Source organism: Hylaeus anthracinus, unplaced genomic scaffold, assembly GCF_026225885.1.
Source record: "Hylaeus anthracinus isolate JK02 unplaced genomic scaffold, UHH_iyHylAnth1.0_haploid 3, whole genome shotgun sequence".
NCBI lineage: Eukaryota > Metazoa > Arthropoda > Insecta > Hymenoptera > Colletidae > Hylaeus > Hylaeus anthracinus.
In genome coordinates, this window is record NW_026535284.1 from 14,548,541 (window position 1) to 14,571,097 (window position 22,557).

A 22,557-nucleotide genomic window follows, 5' to 3' on the forward strand; every position below is an offset into this window, starting at 1 on the left:
ATGTTTTATTTGATTTGTATATACGGGTGTAAATGATAATCTACTGTCAGATAAAAGCAAAAAGAATTAAACCATTTTCGATACGTTATTCGTTAAAATTAAAATTATAATTTAATTTCTAATATATGATAGTAATAACATTAATAATTACATTTACATCAAGACACATAAAACTTTATCCTTTTGTCACACAGGTAAACATGAATGATCCATTACCAAAAACAGCGTGTCTACATTGTATCGAACGGCTAGAAGCTCATCATGAATTAATGGAGCAATTTATGTTCGCTAAGAGAAGGTTAACTACTGAAAATAAGTCGTCGACAGTAGCATCATCATCTGCACAAACTCTTGATACTGCACCAGCATCTAGCCCACCCCCGTGTTGACATATAGAATTAAAAGCAGAAGATATTCTCGCTCGATACTATTAAACATTTTCTGTATCTTATTTGTCGCGTTACTTTAGTAATTTATTACTAGAAGAACATGAAACTGTTGAACAAAAAAGCAGGTATAAAGTTAATGAATTTATTTGGCAATCTATAAAACTATCAGAGTGATCTACTTGTTTTTAATCTTAAATTTTTTTTTGTTTTTGCATCAGTTGTCACAATCTTTTTTTATACAACATAATGGACTATTTGTAAAAAATCACAAAATGTCATCTATTTTTTTCTTGACTGATAATGAAATGAAATATATTTATATAAATAATGCTTCAGATATACATACATTTGGGCATACGCAATAATGTTAACATAATTGAATTTATATTTTATTTTATGTATTCTGTATTATTTTTCATTAGGAAATACTTTCAGACATTTTTTTAACGGTTCTTGATACTATTGTACCTTCAATGCATCCATGTTACTGGTGTACAAAGATAAATAAAGTAGATAGGTGTATTCAAATAATTTCTTAGATTATTAGGTAATATCACACGAAGTAATCAAATATAGAAAAAAGAAAAAAAGGCTTTAGTTAACAAAATTTGTACTAGCACTATGTATCATATACACGAGATTGCCAATATTGTTGAACATTATATTATTCATACTCTCTCCATAATTCAGTATCAATAGTTAAAATGTCGTAACACTATATGTATATGGTACAAAGTATGATAACATGAATGTTTGCATAACTGTATTGTATTAACATACATTATTGTGCAGAGTTTAACAAAATTTTAATGTTCACCATTTAAGTTGCAATATAATAAATGTATACAAATTTGTAAACATAGAATTTTAATTGAATGAGATATTTTATTGTTATATTTAAGACTCTAGAATCTTAATCGTGACCCAAGGATAAATAACCACTATAATTTGTTAAGATAAGATTTATTTCTTAACAATACTCACTAACACAATTAACTGTTATGCGGAACAATATTACTGATTGACGACACAATCCGAATTGTGCTCACTACATGTATTATTTCGCATGTAATTCATGATTTACAACAGGGAGAAACATTGTCTTTAGAAGTTAAGGATGCGTTCGTCACTCAAACATCGTTGTTGTACATTTTTAGAGATTTCAATATAATCCGCGAAATATTATTTCCTTTGTTTTGCTTTTTCAAATATGCTGTGAATTATCACTTAAGTAACAATAATATAAATTTGTTGTATCTGTGACTAAATGTATAAATAATAATGTCTTTCTACATCAAACTGATACTGTAAAGTTTATTGTTAACACCGGTACCGTAATGTTTTTTTCATTAATATACTTCTTAAATGTAGATTGTAGACAGAAATAAAACAATTATAAGTGACTAACACGTTATTAACATCTCAATTCTGTTATCTATTATTTCGCCCTTTATCATAGAATTTCTAAGATTCGCGGTGAGTGTCGATACACATCCTTCGAATTTCTTAAGGCAAATGTATAATATGTGCTACTGAAAGATTTCTGAAACCATTATACAATAATATGCGCAGCTATATTCATATGTGGTAAACAACTACAGAAACCTGATTTATGAGTGGTTCAACACGCGCGCACGCACATACACACACACACACACACACACAGAGTGTAAAATATGTACAAAGATTTGCGGCGCCCAATTCCTAATTCTTTCCTTTTGCCGCAATCAGTGTGTGACCATGTTGTTTGATATTATAAAGCACGTCCACGACTGATCTTTTATAAAAAATATATAATATATATCTATATAAAATTTCATTCTCTTTTCAGCCAACATCTCTTCGTACAAATTTAGTTGCATTCAGTGTATTTGATTTCGTTTTCTGCGACTTATCCCTTAAGTTTAACCTTTTTATGTACGTTTTATTTATTAATACCTGGGGTACTCTGACATCCAAATACAAATATAAATGCATCTTTGCCCAATTACGATATACGACGACGAAACGTCTAATACCGATCTGATGATTAAAGCACAATGGCAGCAATTTTTCAGATATAATGCAAAAGGCTGTAAACTGATGAATTTTGTTGAGCTGCGTTCATGACAATTGCATAGATAGTTCCTTATGCACTTTGTCAAGATATTTATTTTCAAGTACGAGTGTGATTGTTAATTACAATAAACTTTAGTCTTTCGTATTTTAGAACAACTACAATACGATATTTTATTCATGTAAATTATGTACATAAATTAAAATTATCCCTCTGTTTAGACGTTAAAAATTGTGCTATATCTCACATACGCTGTCAATGTACAATATTTTATTAACGTACAAACGAACATTGCTTTTCAATATGACCATTTTCTTATCATTTTAAAATCTACATCAAATTGTAACGTTTTATTTAAATAAAAAAATTTTTATCGTAAAGACGCTACGATTCTATTTACGTATATACGTATATTGCAGACCACTAGACGTTACTACTTCTAATATATACAAAACTTTTTTACCCTAGAAAATACATGATGGTTTGTTGCACTCGCGTGTGTAATGATGTCTTTATTTTGTCGTCCTGAAAACAGCTCAACAGCCAACGGTGCTATAAGCTATGCTCGAAACGGAAATGACAAACGGCTTAGACAATTATTTGTTCCCAAGATGTCTTTATAATAACATACTATCGGTAACGTTTTTTTTTTCTCGGCCTTTTCTTAAAAAACAAGAATAAACGATGAAATGATCATCAAATTCGATAATTTGTACTTTGCATCTGAGCAGGTGAAATGACAAATCGAGGATAAAGATTTTTTTAACAGTCACATTACGTTCTTGATAAAACAATGTACAACGCAAAGCATATATGAATATATATTTTCATTCTAATAAATGTTCCTCCTTTATACTAAACCTTATATCTATATCTACAAGTTATATTAGTGGGGGAAAAGTTACCTAAGCGACGTTAGGTAGGTAAAAATTGTCATGAAGTCTGCTGTGATTGCAGGGTGTCCGTATAATGATATTACTCTATATCTCCCAGTATTGTATAAAAGTTTTCTTTAGCGTAGGTTAAGTGAAATAGGATGCTTCAAGATAGCTCATCACGAACAGGCCTGTTGCATTTCTGCTTTAGCTGCCTTTATAGCTGAAATCAAATTAAATTCCTCATTATTCTTGCATCTTAAACGCGTAAACGTTAAAGAAATATATGTTACAAAATAATCACCTTCCCGTTCTCTTCTCCTCAACTTTTTTCTGCGTCTTTCAATAGCGGCAAGTTCAACTTTCACAGCATTGTACGTTTTACGTAACTCGGTTAATTTTTGTTGTAACACAGCTATCCTTTGACTTCCATCCAATTCGGGGTCTGTAACATAAAAACATTAAATTTACTTATCCCGTCGAGAGATTAAATTTTAAGGAAGTATATAAACTGTACCTAATTCCACATAGAAATTGTATTTCGTGGGCCGTGGTGATCTCGACGAGTAATTGCTAAGATCGGCGACAGTGGTAGCGATATTCGTATGATTTGCAGGTGTCGAATTAACTGCACATAAATTGGAACCTTCACTGGTATCATCGCTATCGCTGCCAGCGCCATGCCTTCCGTGCCTCCCGCTATGCCTCGCTCCTGTTTTCTTTGAAGTACTCTTATCGCATTCCGAATGCTTCCTACTTCTTTTACGTTTCTTAGGAGACTGTGTCTCTTCCACGGATCGTTTCGCTGGGGGTTTCAGCATTCTATCCGCTGAATTTCCTTCAACGTTTGGTGATGTATCATCTTCGCTGAATCCAGGACCTTTGCAACCGCTATCGTTATCTGCTTCGGAGCTATCACGATTAAGTTTTAAATTATCCTCGGAAATTGGCGACGAACCACCTGTCCTCTCCTCCCTGGGGGATCCGGAAATATTGGAAATACTAGAGTCCGGAGTGGTTGGAGGAGTATTGTCCATTACAGGCGCTGCTTCGTTACTCTCTCGTCTTTGCGCAGGCATTAATGCAGGCAGATGTTGATGATGCGATTGCTGTCTTACGCCTAGAGTAGGATTTTGTTGCATCGGTAGAGAAACTGGAACGGACGTTTCTACAGTCTTTGGCAGTGCCATACAAGTAACCACGGTATTGCTGGTTGTACTTTGGCCTGAAGTAGGTGCGCTAGCGAAAGGCATTTCCATTAGGACTATACTGCTCTCCGTTGTTTCGACTTTTGGAGGAGAACAAGATGGGCCAGCATTTATTTGTTCGATACTTTCGGTAACTGGGGCGGGTGAACCGGGTATTTCTTCCTCGCATAGCAAAGAATTAATCGCCTCTCCTTCTTCGTCTGCTTTTATAACAGCTATGTTCTCGACTTTGCATTCGGTGACGCACTCTTGTTGCTGGTGCTTTAAATGCTGCATGGACTTCTGCACTTGCAGCTTCGAGTACCGTTCCTGCGAATCTTGCAGTCTATCTAATTCAGCTCTTAACTTGACATCGAAATTGGAAGGAGCTTTTACATCTTGTGGCTCTCCATTATCGATTACTAACCTCTGCTCAGAATCGCTACTGTCCGCAGAATCTACCATATCTTGACTGACTATCTTTTTACGTTTCTCCTTCTCCTTTTCTTTAAAATCGTGTTCCTTAAATTCGTCATCCAATTTCTTCGATTCGTCAGCCTCCATATGTTTCCATTCCACTTCTTCGGGCTCTTGTACATTTTTAAGTTCCGTTTTTGTTTCAGCGAATTTCTTTAACTCCACTTCCTTCTTAAGCTTAAGTTGCTGCAGTTCTTCTTCTTTCTGCTTAATCACAACGCGCATCATTTCTCTGCACTCCTCTTCCTTATTCATCATGACTTCCTCTTCTTCCCGTTTTTTATTCTCGATTTCCACTTTAGACAAGCTTTGATCCTCTTTAGTTTTATGTACAATAATGGTGTCTAATTTTTTAGGAATCTCTTTCGGAGGCTTCCATACGACTTCGGGAATTTCCTCGTCTTTCTTGGTATCTTTTGTTTTATTACGGAAAGCCATCGCAGCTGAAAGTTTCTCTTCTATAGTCGATGTAGCCGGCAGCCTCGTGCTTATTGGCGCCGGAGCTGCCACAATTGGAGACAAGACAGGCGTAATGTCCAACAATTTTGTATCGAGTGTTTTTAATTCTGGAGATTGTCTATGCAACGGAGACAGTTTAACGGTCTGCTTTTGATCCATTGGTATCTCTGGTTTACTCAAAACTATCGTTGTCAACTCTTCTCTTACAGATTCGATCTGTGGATTCGAGTCCTCTTTAGTCGATTCCAACGAATCGTTCATATCGTTGACAGGAAACATTTCTTGTTGATAAGTAAACAAGTTTTCTTGCTCTGCTTCGGATACTTCCGCCTCTGATATTATCAAACGATCTTCCGAATCATCGTGAGTACCATCATCGTCTCCAGGTAAATCGCTAAACAAAAGATCTATGCCGTTAGTTATCTTACCTGGTTCTTCGATAATAGGTGTAGGTTTCACTTGATTAAATGGCGGTGACTCACAGAGTTTATCAAATGCTTCCTCATACGTTGTCGTCGATGATGTAGACTGTATCGATTTGTGAGTAGACTGACTTTCCGTAATATCATCTATTCTTTTACTAAATAATTTCTTTGCTTTCTTTCGGGAATCGTTATCTATCTCTGGCTTCACTTCCTTCATAACTGGCGAGACGATCAATTTCTGTTTCTTCTTCGGACTTTTCGGTTCCTCCTCGAACACTCTCTTTTTTACTTTATCCTTTTCTCCACTGGTGTCTCGTTTGTTTCGTACTTCGAACTCGAAGGGCTCTGGTTCTTTGAATTCGTAGATATCTTCCGTATTATCTACCGCCTTGGATTCGGGAGTTGTTTCTAATTTCGACGATTCCAAGTTTTTCTCCAATTTTGGAGAAACTAGAACAGCGGTTTCGCTTTCCTCCAGTTTTAGTTCGTCTTCGGGGTCACGCTCGACTCTGACGAGTTCTAATTTTACAGCCTTGTCGAAGCCTTTCAGTTCGGATCGTATTTGATTCAAATCGAAATCTCGACCTTTAGGTTGCTCTTCGTCACTGTCTGGTTCCGATTTTATGCCTTGGGATTTGCCAATCGTTCTTCTCAAACGTCTACCTCTACGCGGTTCCTCTAAATTATCTTTGTCTTCTTCGCCCTCACTGGTTTCATCAGGTTTCATTCGATCTTCCGCTCGACATTTTGCTTCCCTGCGCTTCTTTTCATCCGTACCCTTAGATTTTGTTCGTGTTTGTTCTGGTTCTGTAGTGTCGGAATCGTACGCCTCACTGTCTTCAGTTTCAGAGGCAACCGATATATCCGTGTGACCTGACATTCTTCTAGTGCGTCTTCGATGCTCCGCGCCAGATACATCGGTGTTCCTTGTCGTTCGTGTGTGTCTGTTTGCCGGTGTCGCAGGACTTTTAGTTCTGGAACTGGAACTTGTTACGGACAACGGAGTCGTAGACCTAGCTGGCTGAGCCGCTTCTTTATCTTTCTCTTCTTTCTTTACTTCCTTTATCGACATCGACGGAACAACTGTCGACGTAGGTGCTACGCTTTGTGCTCGACGACGGTTTTGAGTACTCGAACTTGCGTTAGAAACACTTTTCGACGATTTATTTATATTATTGGATAAATTAGAGCTGGGAGTTTGTGGCCGCGAAGTAGCCTTGATACGTTTCACTCTACCTTGGGCTTGTGTAAAGTTCTGTGCTATTCTCGATGCTTTGATCCATTCGTCGTATCTTGTGTTCCAACCGGTATAATGAACAAGATACATCGGTTCCGTGCCATCTTTCTCCATGTCGATGACTTTTGCTTCGTAAGTGACTTTGGATTCGTGAGTAGGTCCGTAGTACACTTTCAATCTATCTCCTAATTCCACAGGGCCCTTGTAGCATGGCGCAGATTCTGCCAACTGTTCATCGGACCGCGATTTCTCTGTCTCGTATTCCTTGCGTTTTCTTCCTCGTTTCTTCAATTCCTCATCCGTCAAACGTCTCTGTTTAGTTAGAACCTTTCGTTCAGATTCTCTGGATGGAGTTCGAGTTTCCCTAGTTTCGGAAGATGTTTTACTTTTTACAGTGTCGTCTTTAGATTTAGATCTCGTTTTAGCGGCTTCTTCCTCTTTCGTTTTATCATCCTTTTTCTCCTGCTTCTTAGGCTCATTTTTCTTCTTATCTACAACTTTCTTCTTCGGATCTTCTTTACTTTTAGATTTACCCCTATTTTGCAGCGCTAAAGACGTCGATATTTTTTGAGATTTTTCGCTGCTAGACGATTCCGCCTCACCCTCTATATTCACGTCGCTTTCTTGGCCGCTACCGCACTCTTCAAACTCATCCTTTTTCTTAATTTTTACAATTTCTTCTTCTTTCACCGGTTCTTTTTTGACTTCCTTCTTCTCCTTCTTCTCATCCTCCGTGACTTTTTTCTCCTCTTCTTCCTTCTCATTTTTAACGACGGACACTTGCGGCGGAACAGGCGTATTTCTGTCTTTATCTCTAATCAGACTTCTACCAGGACGTTGTTTACGTATAGAACCCCTCGGATGGTTCACCATAGTACAACCTAATTTTCTATAAAAATCTTCGAAGGAGTGTAAGAATTTCTTGTAGGCCTGTTTAACCAAATTGTGCGTAGAAGGCGAGTTCTGCATAGTGAAACTCAAACGACGCGTTATCAACTTCCATTGATTTTGATTCGTGACACGATTGTAACCGCCTAATTTATAAACGGCTCGAAACAATCTATACAAATCTATGTCCTCGGATCCAATCATCGGACAATTATTGATAGGTGTTCCGCGATCGTCCATGAATTTGTATAGTTGTGCCACAAAGTGATCCTTTTCTTCGCGTGGTTCATCGTCTGAACTCTGAAAAGGGAAAAGCGTTACGATTATGAATTACTCGTGTAGTCAATTTATTTACAATGGTGTCCGCAAAGAGGATCTTACATCCGAATCGAGTTCTCCATCGGAATCACTATTCCCACTCGATACAGAATGTCCAAAAAGAGAATCCCTATCCCAATGAGGAGGCAACTCATTCTTTTCTAAAAATAGCAGTGCCTTTTCAACTGCAATCTTCAACGTGCTATTCTCAACTTTGTTGACAAGTTCCTTCGTGAATTCGGTGGCCTCTTTCTTTGGAACTGTATAACTGAACATTTAAATTAAGCTGTAGTAATACAACAGAAAATAATTAAAGAAACAGTAAAAAAAGTAATCTTTATTTGTACAAGTTAGATTGAGACCAGAAGTGTTCAAAAAATATTCAAAATGATTAATACAATTTTTGCAGTTTTAAATTTATTTGAATGAAACGTGAACTTACTATCGCGCATCCTTAAACGAACGTACGAGGTAGTCGTCTCGCACGCGGATTCTCACAGTGTCCTGAGCAGTTGGTGCGACCACTAACCCAGGGAACCAGTTATCTTTTTTCTTTTTATCTCCAAGTTCCACGCAAACAACCCGTCCGATTTCGGGTTCCGTCTCCATCCCTTCTTTCCCAGTTCCACTGGAACCTGAGTCGCGAGCGCCTCGCGGAGGGCTGTCCTCGTCATCGCTACTCTCATCTCTACGATATCAATTATTCTTTTAATTACCGAGACAAGTTATTTTAGGGAATTATACCGCGAATACGATTTCGCGATGCTCACTGTGCTTGTCTAGAACGCCGTCCTCTTCTGCCTCCTATTACAGGATTCCCAAAATGTTCCGGATGGGTCAAAGGAAGCTGGTCCAAAGTTTCGCTCTCCGCGAAATGCCGTCCGCTCTTCAAACAAAGAGCAGTCCTCCTCAACGTCGTGATATCTCCATCATCAAAGACTACAGTGTACTGACTACAATCTTGGATTTTGGTAATGGTTGCTTCCACGAAATCTTTCCTATCCCCGTGTCTGGCTTCAATAGATGCACCTACTCTCAAAGTTCCTTTTATCTGATCATCTGCTACAGTCGCAGTCCCCAAACCTTGCTTATAAGTCACCCTGCATTTTACAGATCGTACCACTTTCCGAATTTTTGCTTCACAGAAGGCACCCTTGTATTTAGCGCTTACCTCCGTACCCACTGATAGGTACGGTGGATCGTCTCCCTGTAACAATGAAGGTATGTATGTATTTATACACAATATACAAATTTTTCTTTATGACATACTTTCATGGTGTCATTGCATACTCATGTTTTTCTCACACAAAAAATATATGCAGGAGGAAATCTAAATGTCCTGCATATTAATACACAATATTAATGAAACTTTAAGGCAATTACATTTATCTGTTTTATCATAATCCAGCTGTTTGCTACTTTGATACATCCACTAATCTGATCTAATGTGTATAACATGTATTGCTTTTGATATAAAAATAATTTTTTCTATATACATACACTTTTTTTACAAAGAAAGAAATAAATACAAAGGAGGTTCCAATACTCTATATATAATTTCACATTATTAATAAGAGTTTAAGATATTGTGTTCTTTTTTATTTGATCTCTTATGGCTTCATTATAATCTGTCATATTATTATTCGGCTTTGCTATGGACATTATCGAGAAAAATAAAGCGTCACAAAGGCCATAAAAATGCCAGATGCCCTTCTACAATGAACTATTGTTTATGTAGGCGGTCTTGCCTCGCAGATATAGAAAATCGTTTCGGAATCGAAGAGTTCCACGATGCACGAGGAACTGTAAAAATGTGTGTTTCGTTGAAATAAAACTCATACTTTGACATCTTAACCACATTTTCAAAACGAAGTCCGCTACGTTCATGACAGCCTGTCGAATTTCTCAGACATCGGGCAATATTCGTAACCTCGAAGGTACATTAGGCGAGACATTCGTCCGAAGAAATTCACCTGCGAAAGCGTTGCAACCAGATAACAAAAGCACGGATTTTACTTTCTCGATGCACACGATAGGGAGAGAAAGAGAGTGGTGAAGAGAGAAAAAAAAAAGAAAAAAGAAGACAACTCAAGTATACAATCTTTGCGCACTTGTTTCTACGTCAACTTTTCTCCCGCCTGTTTGCTTACCAGCATCTTCTAGCGCTCCACGATCTCCATACAGATAATCTTGAGACACTGGCACGTTCGAGACATGAAAATCGTATTTCTATTATTTCGTCGAGAGTAATAACAGGAAAAAGATCACGGAGACACCATAAGTTGACCCCCTTCGCGGAACCAACACTTCACGGTCCGAATGCGTACAAGCTCCTGTTCCCTGCCCATTTCCACCCCGACGCAACTTGTCAGCTAGCCACTCGACTCCTATTGGATGATGTCTTTGCACTCTCTGAAAACAACCGAGCGAAGATACGAAATTAAAGATATCGCCCTGTCCTTCGATTATCGATGATTCCTACGTACGTGTGATCGGGCGATCGAGACATGATTTTTCCTGACGATTTTTTTATAAATAAATATCTGTTTCGCGTGAAAATTAAATTGTTAGGGCGATTCCACTGCGCATACGACAGGGACGTACCAATATGTTATCGGTGTTGGGACATGGGGGCCGTTCTCCCTCTTAGAGTACGCGATTTTCGCGCATGCGTGATCAGGAACGACGACATATGGTTAACGTAATGGAGGCCAAAGCCTGAGGGGCCCCTCGAGAAAACAGTTGAAAACAGTCGCATTTTTCTTCGAAGGATATTCCTAGATAACATTTAACAATTCAAACTTCGATTGAATACATGAGTATATGCGTTGTAAATTTTAGATGTTTTTCTTGTACTTTTAACAAATATTAAAGTTCTTTACAAATCTCAAATGAAATTAGTATGTTGAGTTACATAATCCCAACGTTCTATTTGAACAATTACGACGATATTATTCCCCCCTTTAACTGCTTCATTTATCTGTCAAAAATCACGTACATAAATCAGTTAAACAGGGAACTTACAATACCCATTTTTATTTAATTAAAACACTTTCCTGGTGTCACTTTTGATGCACATGCGCGAAAATTGCGGCAAATCTGATTGCACTGATCGGAGAGAAGTGCAGGTACTTGTTTCAGTACTTGTGGTCTCGATACTAGAAACAAACAGTACATTTTCATTGTTAAATTAACTGTGTACGCATCGCGTAGCTGTTAAAAAAAAAAAAAAAAAAAGAAGAAGACAAAAGAACCAAAAAAAAGAACAATTTACATGAGCACTCGTCTATGAAACAAACGTTATTTAAAAATCAATATTTTTGTAGAATACGTGCTTTACAAAGCATTACATAATTTCTGTACTGTAAAAAAATTGGCTGCAATTTTCGAACATTAGGAATGAATATTAAACAACCGTTACGAAAAGAATTTTAATAATTTGTATATGAATGAGGAACGATTTCAAGTCGAATTTTTATGCTTAATACATTGTTGATTGTATTAAACGTATACGTTGTTTTTGTTACTCAATTAAAAGTAATGTCGTTTGTTTATATATATAAACAGTTATCTAAATGAGATTCAAAAATTTAAACGAAATTTATAAATTTCAATTACCTGTACAGAATTGTCACTAGCACATCAATTTTCAACTACATGTTCTAACGATAACAATTAATTCTGTAACGAGATCAATATAGTTAATAAATGGATTCATACGGACTCTTCGCTAGAATATGGGAAACAAATTTGACAAAGGAATTTAATCGAATTCTCGATGGTTAATGGAATGTTTGTTGACAGAATCGTATTTATAATTTGCCATGTGCCTTCGTACGGTCCTGCTTATGGTCGTCTGCTGTGACGCGGAACAAAATGGCGTCGAGTAATGAAGTGCCGGTAGAAATCAACCAAAGTAGCATGTGCACAGCGGAAAATTCGGTAAGTTTGATGAAATTATTTTAATTAAAGTAGAGAAGGAACGTCGTGATGGTGTCGTGAATGAATCGATATTATCATAACGAGTCCATGATATCTTCCAAACTTATGAACGAGGAAATTGTTAAAATGTCGTTTGTCATAATAGTTCTCCCTGTGACTAAGGGATCTTAACAACAGATTGATCCGATCGTTCTTCGTTCGTCGACATTTCCCTACCGTCTCTCGTTAAAATAATTACCAATTGTCGTAAGTTATTTCGTAACGTTATCACTTAAAAAATCGAGCTATATCCAATTCCGTGTACGTATTGCTCGTCACACGACGATACGGAAATATGTGTGAGTGTAAAGAATCCCGACTGGTCATTCGATCTCAAACAGACGCCATTCGTTTTGGCGGGCACGTGTACGTTTCTCCGGTGTCGGCGTAAAAGACCATTTTCCACGTACATTCCGAATTTTTCAATTTTCCATTGCTGATGAACAACATTGTAAATAATGTTTAGTAACAATTCTTATTACATTTAGATGAAAAGAGAATTATATGTCTCTTTAATTCAAGATAATACTTATACATCACGTGTTTGTAGATAACTGTAGGTTCTTTTCACGCATATGTAAAAACCATTATTTATAACATCTCATAATTGATTTCTAAACAATCTTCCTACGTATCTTTGAATTTAAATACGCGACAGCGATAGAACAGTTTGAACTAATTTTAATTTGAAAATTTTAGCATAGAACCTACTTTGTAGTACTTCCACGCGTTTAAATTAACTATTTCTATATTAATTACTTTCGTTTCTTTTTTATATCGTTACAGACATCAAAGATGGAGTCCATGGAAGTATCAGAGACTGTTCCTGCGTCAAATAAAGATGCAACACCTTCCTCTTGTAAGGAATCTGTTTCTGTGGATGATATGACGTCACGAGACTATTACTTTGACTCATATGCCCATTATGGAATACACGAAGAAATGCTAAAGGACGAAGTGCGTACTGTGACATATCGTAATTCCATGTATCACAATAAACACCTGTTCAAAGGGAAAACTGTTCTCGACATTGGTTGTGGAACTGGTATACTTTCAATGTTTGCTGCCAAAGCTGGAGCAGCGAAAGTTATTGGTATTGAATGTTCTAATATTGTTGAATATGCAGAAAAAATTGTAGAAGCCAATCAATTGTCGAACATCATAACAATACTTAAAGGGAAAGTCGAAGAAGTTTCATTGCCAGATGGTGTAGAAAAGGTTGACATAATTATTTCTGAATGGATGGGATATTGTTTGTTTTACGAATCTATGTTAGATACAGTACTCTTTGCTAGAGACAAATGGCTCCGTGAAGACGGAATGTTGTTCCCTGACAAAGCAACTTTATTTATTTGTGGTATAGAAGACAGACAATACAAGGATGAGAAGATAAATTGGTGGGACGATGTATACGGATTTGATATGAGTAGTATAAGGAAAGTAGCGATTAGCGAACCTTTAGTGGATGTTGTGGACCCCAAGCAAGTTGTTACAAATGCATGTCTAATCAAGGAAGTTGATTTATACACAGTGACTAAGGCTGATTTGGAGTTCTCCTCGCCGTTCACCCTACAAGTTCGTAGGAACGACTATGTTCAAGCATTAGTTACATTCTTTAACATCGAATTCACCAAGTGCCATAAACGCATTGGCTTTAGTACAGCACCGGAAGTACAGTATACTCATTGGAAACAGACAGTGTTCTACTTTGACGAATATATGACAGTCAAGAAAGGAGAAGAAATATACGGTGTCTTTTCAATGAAACCAAACGCGAGAAACTACAGAGATCTGGATTTCAGTATTGAACTGGACTTTAAAGGGGAATTGTGCCAAGTACACGAAACTAATACCTATCGTATGCGCTGATATCTATCAGATGATTCATCTTCTTCCTTTTATTTTCATGGATCATAACACTGTGTAATCAAATAGAAGACCAGGACTTTTAATTATTATTGAATTATATTAGATAATTTAATAATGTTTATCAGTATGGTACAACGGATGTTACGAATTATGCGAATTAATTTTATTCTTTAATTCTAAAAAACTTAGAAGGCTTCCCATTTGAGAATCGATAGAATATTCCGAATCTTCGTTAATCTCGTTTAAGTTTTGTAATACATCATACACTAAAAGAATAAGATCGATACACAACTTAACTACATATATTAATTTTACTTTTTTTTCTCCTTATGTTGTGTATAAGTTGCACATGTAAACTGCTAAATCGATAGCGATTATTATTCAGAGAAAATTTATCAATTCAGAAAATACATCTTATTCATCACATTTTTGTACTGTATTTTTAAAACTAAGTTTTTGTTCACGGCATATACTATATATGTACCACCGTACTTCTGAGAATATTTTGAAACTGCTCATTTACATTATGTATGGCATGTGGAAATGTTTAATATTATATTTTGTTAATTTGGTAGTAAATTGAAACTTATTTTTAGTACCACTTACTTTATCAGCACCTTTCTGAAAACGTGCTCGATATCAGTGATATGTATCATCTGCTGACTTTTTATTAAGAAAATACTGATATTAACTTAATTTTTATACATTACATTTAAGTTACTAATATCGTTGTTACAACATATTCAACCATTTTTATAACCTTCTTATAAAACGTAATGGGTTTCTAACATATGCTTCGTTAATATCCAGTAAAATAATTTGCACGTAAATTTACATCTTAACATTGTTTCGAATTGCGTTATCAAATCTGTTTATAGTAAATGTAAATGTGTACTATATTTTTCTAAATTGGCAAATTACAATAACGGTGAAAATGATTAAATTTATTACGAAAATTCGATGAGTTTTAAATATGAATATATGTTCCGTATTTGCATAGACAACGATCTGTTCTTTGAAGCATATAAATTTTACTTTGTATCGTATTCTAAATAAGCAATTGTGTTTGTTTTGAGTATGGATGTAAATAAAAACATTACGTAGATAATATTAAATAAAATCTTTGGTTTAGTTTAGTTCCAACTAGCAATTAATTTTACAATATTAAATTTATATTGTAAAATTTATTTTCCATACAGTCATTAAGATACAGTATTTTAATATTTTCATTTCTTTTTTTAATTTAATAGTAATACTTCGATTGCAAGACAGTTCAATTAATGAAAATATTCGTTAAGTTAAAAAAAAAAAACAAAATATAAACTTATATATGCGTGAAATACATTTAAAAAGGAAGGTACTCCATCGCAACACTGTAGAGATAAACTGCAGAATTTAGTATAACAGAGAGAAATATGCTTTAATCAAAGAGTGGTATGTAATATTTCGAAATATGTTACCAAATTTTAGGGCAAATAATTGTCTGATATCAATTTATATTAGGAATAACGAAATCAAAAAAAAAAAAAGTAATAACATGAAAACGATTTGATACAATGAATTTTATACTTAGTTACCGTCTGTATATATCAATTTCTCTTAAAGTAAGAAGACCGTTCATTGAAAAAAAAAACTGCAATTCTTTATGACCACCTTATATAACAATAAAATTAATACGTTTGCTACAAATATATATAATGTTTATTAAATAATTATGAAAAGAAAGAAAATTTAATTATCTTTCTTCTCATATATAATCAAACCCTTAAAAAATTAAAGACATTGCTACCCTTCAAGTATTTATCATTAGCTACAAAGCACTTTTTAGTGACATTTTGTACAACTGACCAGGTAATGGAGCATTATTATTAGACCTGAAACAACACTCACTTGTTAAGCCTCTGTTATGCAATGCTATCGCTGGACTGTACATTTAGTTACTCCATTCTGCATAATACACTTCACATGCTAACGAGTAATACACGAGTATTGCTACAAAGAGTAAGAAAGTATCATGTAGCTAAACCTTTCAAGCAATTTGCTAACTTTTGTGTTTTGTAATCGGTTCTCAATTGTATAAAATTCAACAAAACATTTCGATCCAATGTTGCCTGTAACAATAAACATTCATGAATAAACAACCGTCTTATAATTAAGTTAAAAAGTTACGAATTATGTTAAAAATAATTAAGATATTTTTAACATGTAACATACCAATTGATCGCCCGTACACACTTGTTTCAAGTTTTCTGGTTTAACCAATAACAAGTTACACAGAGCATGTAAAGTATCGAACAGAGAAGTAACACGATCGATTTCGAGTTCCTTGACGCATTTACGATACTCGTTCATATCGCATATCGCACACATCGCGCCAGCAGAATTAAATTGAAATTGCTGGAGATGATCGTAAATAGTTTTATAGAATCGGATACCGAGTTCCGTAAGAACATTATTTAAATTTTTTCCGTCCAATGTATTTCGAATGTGTCGAATCATTCCAGTGACATACTGAACTACCGTCAAACAAGCTGGAGTATTCAAAGTATCGACATCAGTTTCTGGTTTAAAGTCAGTCTTACGTTGTTCATTTTGTAGGTATACTTTTACCCAACCAACAATAGCGTTTATACTTCTGTCTAACCCCGTTTCTAGTTTCGTATCGACTTGATCTAACACAACTTTCTTTTTCAACATACATTCTCCATGCTTCGGTGTCGATCTGAAAAGAAAAAAAATATGTTTGAAATCGATGTCTTCCTACTGTTATCGTCATAAAATAGGCAAAACTGTATTTTACGTGATAAGGGGTATAAGACTGTCGTTAAACTGTTCGTCTAGAAGGCGTACAATTGCATTGCATTGGCGTACAACATTGAAAAAGTGTATTTCAGGTTGTGTTCGACTTTCAGGAATTGGTACACTTTGTAAACCTAATTCTAACGCGTAATCAACGTGCTCGCTTATTAAGTATTGCAATAAAATTTCCAGAATTTGAAGCGCATTTATTGGTATTTCTTCAGCTTTCGATAACAACTGGCATCTTTGAAACGCCAGTTTACTTCTTTGTAATAAAGCGATCGCAAGTTCTTCGGATAGAAACGTCTCTCCGCCATAATTCTCTATTTGAGCAATATTTATATTAGTTCTTGCACCTAGAACCGCTTGCAAATCTCTCCGCAATTCTTGGAAGCCACCAGTTTGCAGTTGTTTCTTTTGATGATTTTTAGATTCGTAATACTCAATAAGAAGAGCTGCCGACTTTTCTCGTAATGCTTTTGTTTCGATGCTGGAACAAAAATTCCGATGTGCTATACCTATGTATAATATAATAAGCACATTAATTATTACATACACTTACGTGATATAAGTATCCAAATATTTTTGAAAAATGTTTCTAGTGAGTTTCACGAGATACATGCCATCGGTACCCATATTGAATACTTTCAATTCACTCGATAATTTTACGGTTCTCGTGTACAAGTCATACAAGTTCCTGAGGTACTTATCAGGGTCAGTTTTGTCTGCCAATTTAGCAACAGCGTATTTTTGAAGTCTCAGATGATAGATATTCAACACAAATTTTGCCATCACTTGTTCAGGATTTGTAAATACTTGTTGCATTAATTTATGGTACTTTGTACACATAGGTATCACATCCTGAAAAACGTCTTTTCCACCAAAGGAACCCATCTGACTCTGTTCTATAAATGCATCTATGCACTGAGAATATCCTTTGAAGTGAGCTAAGACAGATGCTAATTCTCTCATACGATTAGCATCTTCTCTATTATGTGCTCTAACAAATTCTTCTATAAGATTTCTTTCAATTTCGTCATATTTAACAGCAATCTTTTTCTTTGCATGTTCGAATTTCTCTGAAGGTAATTCTTGAGAAATTAGGTGTAGTTTTTGAATCACATCTGCTGCTTCATCTAGCTGTTATAAAATAAAAAATCTTAATGTACATGACATATAAAATACACTATAAATATCTATAGAACAAAGATTTGTACCGATGACTTATCTGTGAAGATTGGATCTGTTAATGGTCCAGGGCTTAAAAAATCTGAGAAATGTCTCATCAATTTCTGAGCTTCAACAGCCCTAGCTCTCGGAGTGTTAACGCTTTCCAACTGATCTCCCAAATGCAAAACTTTAGTAGCAACAAGATTTATTCTCTCATCCAGTTGATGAAACAAATCGATAGAATGTTTATTTCTCTCTTGTAACTCAAGAATTTCAAGTGTGTGTCTAGCCTCTTCATCTTTTAATGCCGCTTCAAGCTTATCACATTTTTTCTGTTGGCGTTCTTGTAGAATCTGTAGATCTTTTATAGCTTGTAGAAACGTTTCATGCACTATCATGGGATCGAAAAACGTTTTACCGCCATCCTTTGTAGTATCATTAACTGTTCTCCAGGCGAGTCTTTCGACAAATTCCTCAGGATCAAAAGGATCCTGAAAAAAAAAGAAGAATAATAAATATTATTATTAATGTTTTCGTAAAATAATGGTGCGAATAAAATTGATTTCTTTCGATAATTCGTGAATTGTTTACCTGTTCTAATTCCTTCATGTATTGTTGCATCATTTTGACGATAAATTGGATGACAGGTGTGAGGTTAGAATACGTGTGGTTATAATTTCACTGTAAAAGAAAACAAAATTTAAATTAATGATAAAAGATTATATAAAAGTAGGTCAATTCCGATGGGAAGTTGTTATTAATTTTTATTAAGAATTATACATTTCATACAAATTGACTTTACTACGATCGTTCGACAGTTCGCATATCGCGTCTTGTACTTCACATAAATGTATCATATGAGAATGATTTTCTACGAAAGTATTTATTGTACAACGTAATCTTTCATTATACAGATAACGATACTGTTAAAAATGCTTGATATCGTATGTAACGTAAGGATCAGAAAATAATGTACAACATACACATGGTTTTTATTTTTGTAATTATACATCTACTTGTTACATACGTCCTCGTTATGAAGAATTCTATACATTCCTATTTGTTAATCGATATAACAAACTAATAATATTACAGTAGAAACTCGACGCAGTTTTGAAATATACTTATTCTTTTTTCATAAAAACTTTTTTTTTCTGTTAACAATACAAAAAGCGAGATTAATCGTAATTGTAATATCTGTTTTTTTTGTACAAAATATGTCTTTTTCTTCTTTTTAATAAAAATCAGAATAATATATACGATATACAAAATTGTTTTGGTATTATCATTGCATATTACGAAGTCCCACTAAAATATTCTAATTATATTAGATATTCTTTAATTAACTTGATTATAGGAAAGTAAAAAGATTCGGACTCGAGTATGTAATATAAAATAATATTAACTATTTCGAACAGTAAAGAACCGATACAAAAGAGATTTTAGCTAAATTTTTAATCTTACAAATTCTTATGAAACGAACAGCTGTATGAATATGCGCTTATTTTGTAAAAACAAGACAAACGATATCGATTATTTACCAAGCGTTCGAACACTTATCAAACGACACGACGTATTTATAATAGGCGAACGACGTTACGAACATCGCAAGTAGCACAAGTTTTTTTAAAAACTTATGTAACCCTTACAGAAGTTATCGGGTGAAACATGTATAATGTTTTTTTTTTCAATTATTCCTCGTACACATGGGTATGCTATTTGCGTTTTGTGTATTAGTGTTGAAATATTTATTAATATAATGTTATTAAATTACACTAATGAGCACTGAAAAAAGAGGGAGGCAGCAACGACGGTATGTTTCAGTACGTTATTAATCTAATTCTTGTTCGCGACAAGAAAAAGTTTGGAATAAAATATGGAAAATATGTCTGGGTAGTACAAACATTAAGAACGACCCCCTTCTAAGACAACGAAAAGAAAAAAAACCATTCAATTATACATTTTATAATTACGCTAAAAAATAAGAGTGCTTACTTTTTATAACCACGATACACAATATTATTTAATTTAATTATAAACTCGAATTGCCGTTACACGCATCGTCGCGTAAAATCAATGACTTTTGATGCTAATGACAATTTGCCTATAATCGATTTTTTTTTTGCACTAGGTATTAGCGAGTGAGTAACTATGTTCTCCTTTTTTGAAGAAAAAAGATAGAACAGAAGTTATTTTATTCAACTCTGTAATAGAGTTGGTGGTCCATAATTGATAATGCTTCACACCTCGTTTTTTTTTTTTTAATAATGTAAACTGAAACTTCCATGATTTTTGTATTTCTTCTGGTAATGTTTTCTTAAGCAGTCAAAAACTGCCACCATAAGATGTCCTTCTGTAATTAAAACGTTCGCCGTCGATATAAATGTATATTTTTCGAGTTGAGGATCTTTATGAATACGTATAAAAGAGATGCTCACTTTGGTTACAGAAATGTAGATTACATTTCTCAGCAGCATCCAGATTTAGAAGGTTCGATTGGACGTCCATGCTCTATTTTCACCTTATTTGCTGGATCGCTATTCCCACTCGATGGAGGACCTACTCTAAGTTTTATTTCCGCAGCCATTGTCATGAAAGCTTGTTCTACATTCATCGCATTTTTTGCTGATGTTTCCAAGAATGGAATTCCAAGTTGATCTGCATATTCCTGTTTCAATAATTCATACATAGAGTTACATATCCTAATCCCCTGATGTTTATCTAAAATCAGTTGTCTTACCTTTGCTGTTGTATAATCGACTACTTTCTTAGTATGAACATCGCATTTATTGCCGACCAGCAGCTTATTGACATTGTCGCAGGCATAACGATCGATTTCTTCTAGCCACTGTTTCACATTGTTGAATGTTTCTTGATCCGTGCAGTCATACACAACAATAATACCGTGTGCACCTCTGTAATAAGAACTTGTAATTGTTCTGAACCGTTCTTGACCAGCCGTATCCCAGATTTGCAATTTTATTGTTTTTCCATCTAGGTCGATTGTTCTTATCTTAAAATCTACTCCGATAGTACTGATATAACTTTCTGTGTATGTATCATCAGCAAAGCGGAGTAACAGACATGATTTTCCAACTCCTGAGTCTCCAATTAAGAGCAATTTGAACAGGTAATCACTGGAAAAAATTGATCTTTATTGCATCACATAATTGTACAAAAATATGTGCATAAATATTAATCATGGTATGTAAACAAAACTGATTTGAAAATATATATGTTCATAACAGACCGTTATAATTATTAATAAATGTTGAATGATGCTACTTAATAGAACATTTATGATTCACAACAGATGAGAATATAACATGATGTGAAAGTATAAAAAAATTTGTTGAATACACACAGAAATATGCATTTTATTAAATATTTATTTTATACAATTAAACTTAATAAGAATAACACTTTTGACAGTACTTTTGATCAAATATACATATATATGTGTACGCATATATGTGTATTTTATAATAATCGCACATAATGTAAGTTCATTATGTACACATTTACAGTATGAATGAATCACGAACAAACAAGCTTCACCACGTTCTCGTTGCAGTTGTCCGAGAATCTAATATCGACAAATTATTTCTAAAGATTTTCGACGGAAATTGTCGAACTGTCGTGGATTCGAAGCTCGTTTCAACGAGTGTAGAATGAACAAAGCACAACAGAGAATGAATTTCTGAAATATGGCCAGTGAATATAGATACGTAGTGCGGAGGGGTAGAGGGGAGGAGGTGAATCTGTCAGACAGTACAAGTTAAACAGAACTTGTTCGCGTTAACGGAACAATACGTAGGTAAAAGCGATAAAAACACGTTCGAGCGTAATCGTGGTTGAAGTTGCAACCGAAATTGATTAAATTTCACGATAGGAACATTCCTAAGATACACTTATGTCTGCGCGAAAAGAAGTTTACTCACTACTCGGGATTCATTGTGGACATGCTATGCTCAGAACACGCTCAGTGATGTCGTGTACCGTCGTCGCAGAAATCTACAAGGGAGACACAAATCCGTCGGAATCGGTAACGTGACGGTACGAATTTACTGATCACGTTCTTCAATACGAAGGAGCTCGAACAATGGCGGTCACGGTAACTCCTCCCAAACCAGCGAATGAGACGTCCACCATTGACGTAATGCCAGAATGGCAGCAGGTGCTGTTTCACTCCCTCTACGTGGACGGGACACGAGCGATTCAGACCGAACACCACGTCTGCGCACTTCTTACACAGGGTGTTCCACTAACCGTACCACGCTCGCAAACAGAGATGGTTTCTCACGTAAAAATACGAAAAAAAAAATGTAGAATAAAGCTATTTTCCATGACCTCCCTTTCGAAAGAAGCAGCCTTGACGATCTATCGCTTGTATCTTCATATATCTCTATCAATTATAAATCTCAAAA

The 22,557-nt window shown here is 35.1% G+C and overlaps 4 protein-coding genes across 10 annotated transcripts; 1 reads left to right on the plus strand and 3 right to left on the minus strand.

The window, feature by feature from the left end:
* Positions 1-3,250: 3,250 nt before the first annotated feature.
* On the minus strand, positions 3,251-10,799 carry LOC128893990 (AT-rich interactive domain-containing protein 4A). The gene is made up of 7 exons (XM_054155346.1): positions 10,462-10,799; positions 9,082-9,518; positions 8,754-8,999; positions 8,375-8,579; positions 3,838-8,293; positions 3,625-3,765; positions 3,251-3,543 (listed from the first exon to the last, which is right to left on the minus strand). The coding sequence occupies exons 1-7, from the start codon at positions 10,465-10,467 to the stop codon at positions 3,500-3,502; spliced, it is 5,535 nt and encodes a 1,844-aa protein (XP_054011321.1). The 5' UTR covers positions 10,468-10,799; the 3' UTR covers positions 3,251-3,499.
* Positions 10,800-12,033: 1,234 nt separating this feature from the next.
* Positions 12,034-15,281, plus strand: LOC128893994 (protein arginine N-methyltransferase 1-like). Of its 4 annotated transcripts, none has more exons than XM_054155354.1 (2): positions 12,034-12,253; positions 13,079-15,281. In XM_054155354.1, the coding sequence occupies exons 1-2, from the start codon at positions 12,188-12,190 to the stop codon at positions 14,159-14,161; spliced, it is 1,149 nt and encodes a 382-aa protein (XP_054011329.1). In that variant the 5' UTR covers positions 12,034-12,187; the 3' UTR covers positions 14,162-15,281. The 4 variants fall into 4 exon arrangements, with proteins under 4 accessions (XP_054011329.1, XP_054011332.1, XP_054011330.1 ...); XM_054155357.1 differs by lacking the exon at positions 12,034-12,253 and adding an exon at positions 12,358-12,499; XM_054155355.1 differs by lacking the exon at positions 12,034-12,253 and adding an exon at positions 12,588-12,743.
* LOC128893993 (exocyst complex component 5) lies at positions 14,975-19,364 on the minus strand. 4 transcript variants are annotated; one of them, XM_054155352.1, is made up of 7 exons: positions 19,114-19,364; positions 18,722-18,811; positions 18,178-18,621; positions 17,523-18,100; positions 16,962-17,450; positions 16,376-16,883; positions 14,975-16,272 (listed from the first exon to the last, which is right to left on the minus strand). In XM_054155352.1, the coding sequence occupies exons 2-7, from the start codon at positions 18,752-18,754 to the stop codon at positions 16,174-16,176; spliced, it is 2,151 nt and encodes a 716-aa protein (XP_054011327.1). In that variant the 5' UTR covers positions 18,755-18,811; positions 19,114-19,364; the 3' UTR covers positions 14,975-16,173. The 4 variants fall into 4 exon arrangements, with proteins under 4 accessions (XP_054011327.1, XP_054011325.1, XP_054011326.1 ...); XM_054155350.1 differs by having other exon boundaries at positions 18,920-19,364; XM_054155351.1 differs by having other exon boundaries at positions 18,911-19,364.
* A 143-nt stretch (positions 19,365-19,507) lies between these two features.
* LOC128893995 (ras-related protein Rab-1A) lies at positions 19,508-22,370 on the minus strand. Its single transcript, XM_054155359.1, has 4 exons — positions 22,072-22,370; positions 20,871-21,267; positions 20,569-20,798; positions 19,508-20,483 (listed from the first exon to the last, which is right to left on the minus strand). The coding sequence occupies exons 1-3, from the start codon at positions 22,092-22,094 to the stop codon at positions 20,598-20,600; spliced, it is 621 nt and encodes a 206-aa protein (XP_054011334.1). The 5' UTR covers positions 22,095-22,370; the 3' UTR covers positions 19,508-20,483; positions 20,569-20,597.
* Positions 22,371-22,557: the final 187 nt, after the last annotated feature.

Excerpts from the sequence above, each read along its gene's own strand:
- LOC128893990 (XM_054155346.1), bottom strand. Across the intron at positions 8,580-8,753 it reads TCGTTTAAGGATGCGCGATA|TTATACAGTTCCAAAGAAAG; the intron begins GTAAGTTCACGT and ends TTAAATGTTCAG. Across the intron at positions 3,544-3,624 it reads GAGGAGAAGAGAACGGGAAG|CTATAAAGGCAGCTAAAGCA; the intron begins GTGATTATTTTG and ends ATTTGATTTCAG.
- LOC128893994 (XM_054155354.1), top strand. The coding sequence starts at position 12,188 with ATGGCGTCGAGTAATGAAGTGCCGGTAGAAATCAACCAAAGTAGCATG. Across the intron at positions 12,254-13,078 it reads TGTGCACAGCGGAAAATTCG|ACATCAAAGATGGAGTCCAT; the intron begins GTAAGTTTGATG and ends ATATCGTTACAG.
- LOC128893993 (XM_054155352.1), bottom strand. The coding sequence starts at position 18,754 with ATGATGCAACAATACATGAAGGAATTAGAACAG. Across the intron at positions 18,622-18,721 it reads ACATGAAGGAATTAGAACAG|GATCCTTTTGATCCTGAGGA; the intron begins GTAAACAATTCA and ends TTTTTTTTTCAG. Across the intron at positions 16,884-16,961 it reads AGTCTTATACCCCTTATCAC|ATCGACACCGAAGCATGGAG; the intron begins GTAAAATACAGT and ends TTTTCTTTTCAG.
- LOC128893995 (XM_054155359.1), bottom strand. The coding sequence starts at position 22,094 with ATGTCCACAATGAATCCCGAGTA. Across the intron at positions 21,268-22,071 it reads TCCACAATGAATCCCGAGTA|TGATTACCTGTTCAAATTGC; the intron begins GTGAGTAAACTT and ends AATTTTTTCCAG. Across the intron at positions 20,799-20,870 it reads TCGATTATACAACAGCAAAG|GAATATGCAGATCAACTTGG; the intron begins GTAAGACAACTG and ends TTATTGAAACAG.